Consider the following 3619-nt stretch of genomic DNA (forward strand, 5'->3'; position numbering starts at 1 on the left):
AATTTTGATAATGAAATTGCAATTTTCTGAGGTTGATACCGGTATATGTGTGCTAATTGATAAAAAAAAAAAAATATCAATATGGCAACATACTTATTTTATCACTTTTTATTTGTGTAATGAGTTCTTTTTAAATGTTGTCAGATTAAGAAAAGACTGACGATAAGTTGTAGAAAAAACAAGAACAAATTTATTGTTTAAATAAATAAATAATATATAAAACAAAAAATATGCACACTCACTCCTTTCACTCTCAACACAAATTTACATGAATAAGCAATTGGCAATATAGATATATGATACGTTGTAAACAGTTCTTTTGAAAAGTTCGATAGTACGTATCAGATGGAAAGCAAATTTACTGGTATTAACTTTTCAAGTTAAAACAATATTCAAAAGTAGTATAATTTAGAAAAAGTTCCAATATTCAATTATCCTTTTCTGTAATATAATATTCTTTGGTTTTGTTTCTAAATTTCGAGTTACTTTAACTTTATAATGTAACTAATCTGCACTCTGAAGACACTGTTCCGGTTTCCCGCCAACTTGCGATAAGCACGCCCAGAATGGAAAACAATCCACCACCATGCAAGCCTTGCACAAGCTATCGTCAATTCCTGACAATACACCACGGTTCCGATGCCTCCCAAGTCTCGGGTTATTCTTTACGGAGCTACACCACGCCCTTCCATATTGTAGTACAATATCCGCATGGACCTCCGTATATCTTAATCCTGCAACTCACTGCCTGCCTTCGGGTTGAAACTGGTTTTGTTAAACACCCATGTACGCACTGAAATTAATTTCATAAAAACTACCAACTTGCAACCAAACAAGAAACCGAAAACTTACAAATAACAAGACCGTGCTAGACTAATTATTAATACTCACGAACTATCAGAATACAAACAAAACACGCTTACTGGCTAGGAAAAAGATGTGCCCTCCAAACAAACTACTATTTCAGTACTTATATTTCTCCCAATGTCCTACATAAAATATGACAGGAAAATAGCCATCCCCTGAACTTCTAGGACCTGTCAACGTGGCACCCAGCTGATGTCGATACCGTGCCCTATCTAATTACAGCCAGACAAACCGGTCTCTTTTATACTAGCAACTAAAAACAACTCCCACCCGACTCACTCTTACGATAACCCATTCGCATCAAAATCAAAACAAACGAAAAATACAAAACGCTAAATCAGCAAAACTGAATCAATTTCATTACATACACCCCCATTTATTTAACAATGTCAATTGTAAAATAAATCAATAATGATGTTGATAAGAATCCTATATAGAACGTGATAGGTAATCCGCCATCTGGTTGTTTTTTCCTTTGATGTGTCGTATAATGTACTTGTACTCCTGTAGTACAAGACTCCAACATAATAATCTTGGATTTTTTGACTTCATTGTTTTCAGCCATTTTAATGCACTGTGGTCTGTTTTGATGATGAATTCTCTACGATACAGATACTTTTGCAGACGCTGTACTGACCACGCAATACTTACTCTTTCTCCACTGTGGCAAAGTGCTGTTATCTAGGAAGAAGCTTTTTACTGAGATATACCACCGGATGATACTCACCACTTTTCTCTTGTAGCAATACCGCCCCCAGCCCTCTGTCGCTTGCATCTGTTTGTAATACAAACGTTAATGAAAAGTATGGATTCCACAAAACTGGCGCACTTACCAAATCATCCTTCAGTTAACGAAATGCTTCATCGTGCTCATCTGTCCACGCTATTTTGTTTGGATACGACTTCGTAGTAAGATCAGACAAGACCGCGGATTTTACCGAAAAATTCGGTATAAACTTTCTGTAAAAGTTTATAGACCCCAAAAAAGATCTCACCTCTTTTTTCTTTGTTTGAGCGGGGATATCCAATACAGCCTTCACCTTGTCTGACGTTGGTTTTACCTGTCCACGACCAACTATATGACCGAGAAATTCCATTTCTCTAGCTCCGAACTCACATTTCTTGGGATTTATCGTTAAACCTGCATCCTGAATAGATTGGAGAACTGATTTGATATGATCAACATGACTATTCCAATCCTCACTAAAAATAATGATATCACCAATGAATGAATCTACAAACTCTTCATGACCTGCCAGAATCTTTCTCACCACCCTGTTAAAAGTGGCTGCTGAATTCATCATACCAAATGGCATCACGGTAAATTCATAATGACCAAATGGTGTGATGAATGCACTCTTTTCCTTCGCATCATCATCAAGCGAAATCTGCCAATAGCCCTTAGTCAGCTCTAATTTACTGAGGTACTTAGCCTTGCTTAATCTATCAATAATATCCTCTATTTACGCATTTGGCTCCAGATCAAATTGTGTGACCTGATTAAGTTTGCGGTAGTCAACACAAAATCTCATAGATTTGTCCTTTTTTGGAACAATAACAACCGCTGAAGCATAGGGACTAACTGACTGTTCTACAACACCTGCCTCTAACATTGCATCTAATTCCTTCCTCACTTCATCGCGAAGAGAATGGGGAATCTGATACGGTCTCTGATGAATTGATGTTTCACTAGTAGTAATCAGTTTGTGTTTAAGCATATTCGTCCTACCTGGAACGTGTGTCAAAATAGAATCAAATTGTTCTAAAACTTCCCACAACTCACAAGTTTGCTCTGGGTTAAGTTTACGAGATATGTTCACATCCTTCACCGTATCTCTAGTATGCATCAGGGGGTTTCCGATCCAATCTTCGTCTGAAGTTTCAGCCTGATATACAGCTGACATCACAACATTGTCATCCTGTCTCTCTATCCACTTCTTTAACATATTAAAGTGGTAAACTTTTCTGACACCGTTGCCGTACTGAATCTTAAAAAATCTACTGGACTCACCTTCTCAATAACTGAAACTGGTCCTTTCCACTGTGCTAACAATTTTCTTGTATTCGTAGGTAACAAAACTTATACCTTGTCACCAACCTTCAATGATCGTTGTCTTGCCTTCCGATCATATTACCTGTTCTGGTCACACTTACTTGCCTCTTCGTTATCCACAACAATATCCGCCATTTTAGCTAGCCGATCTCGAGTCTCAAGCAAGTAACTCAACACTGACGGTTGCAATTGACACTCACCTTCATTTTCCTCTAAGCTCTCTCGCAAAATGGCTAAGGGACCTCTCACATACCTACCATAGAGCAACTCAAATGGGGAAAATCCCGTAGTTTCCTGAGGAACCTCTCTATAGGCAAACACTAAATATGGCAACATTTTGTCCCACTTACCAGGTTCATCTTGTGCATATACGTGAAGCATTCTCTTTAGAGTACCATTAAACCTTTCAACGAGCCCGTTTGCCTCTGGGTGGTACGATGTAGTGTTTAACTTGCGTACATTGATCAAACGACAGAGTTCTGTAATTAAGGAAGACATGAAATTCGTACCTTGATCCGACAGAATTTCTCTGGGTATTCCTACCCTCGTAAATATCTCCATCAATGCTTCAGCCACTACTTCAGCATCTTGACTTCGAAGAGGTATCGCTTCTGGATACTTGGTTGCGTAGTCACACATCACCAGAATATACTGATTGCCTCTTTTTGTCCTCGGCAATGGTCCCACCATATATATCGC

At 38.2% G+C, this 3619-nt stretch overlaps 1 protein-coding gene across 1 annotated transcript; it reads right to left on the bottom strand.

Moving 5' to 3' along the window:
- Positions 1-1468: 1468 nt before the first annotated feature.
- LOC125669161 (uncharacterized) lies at positions 1469-2813 on the bottom strand. Its single transcript, XM_056145689.1, has 3 exons — positions 2451-2813; positions 1863-2015; positions 1469-1642 (listed from the first exon to the last, which is right to left on the bottom strand). Exons 1-3 carry the CDS (start codon positions 2811-2813, stop codon positions 1469-1471), a joined length of 690 nt encoding a protein of 229 aa, XP_056001664.1.
- Between the last annotated feature and the right edge of the window lie 806 nt (positions 2814-3619).

The sequence above is a fragment of the Ostrea edulis genome, chromosome 1 (genome assembly GCF_947568905.1).
Source record: "Ostrea edulis chromosome 1, xbOstEdul1.1, whole genome shotgun sequence".
Classification (NCBI taxonomy): domain Eukaryota; kingdom Metazoa; phylum Mollusca; class Bivalvia; order Ostreida; family Ostreidae; genus Ostrea; species Ostrea edulis.

Coding starts and splice junctions, on each gene's coding strand:
- LOC125669161 (XM_056145689.1), bottom strand. CDS start 2,813: ATGTTAAAGAAGTGGATAGAGAGACAGGATGACAATGTTGTGATGTCA. Junction 2,016..2,450: donor CAGGTGTTGTAGAACAGTCA/GTTAGTCCCTAT, acceptor CAATCTATTCAG/GATGCAGGTTTAACGATAAA. Junction 1,643..1,862: donor CTCAAACAAAGAAAAAAGAG/GTGAGATCTTTT, acceptor TATTACAAACAG/ATGCAAGCGACAGAGGGCTG.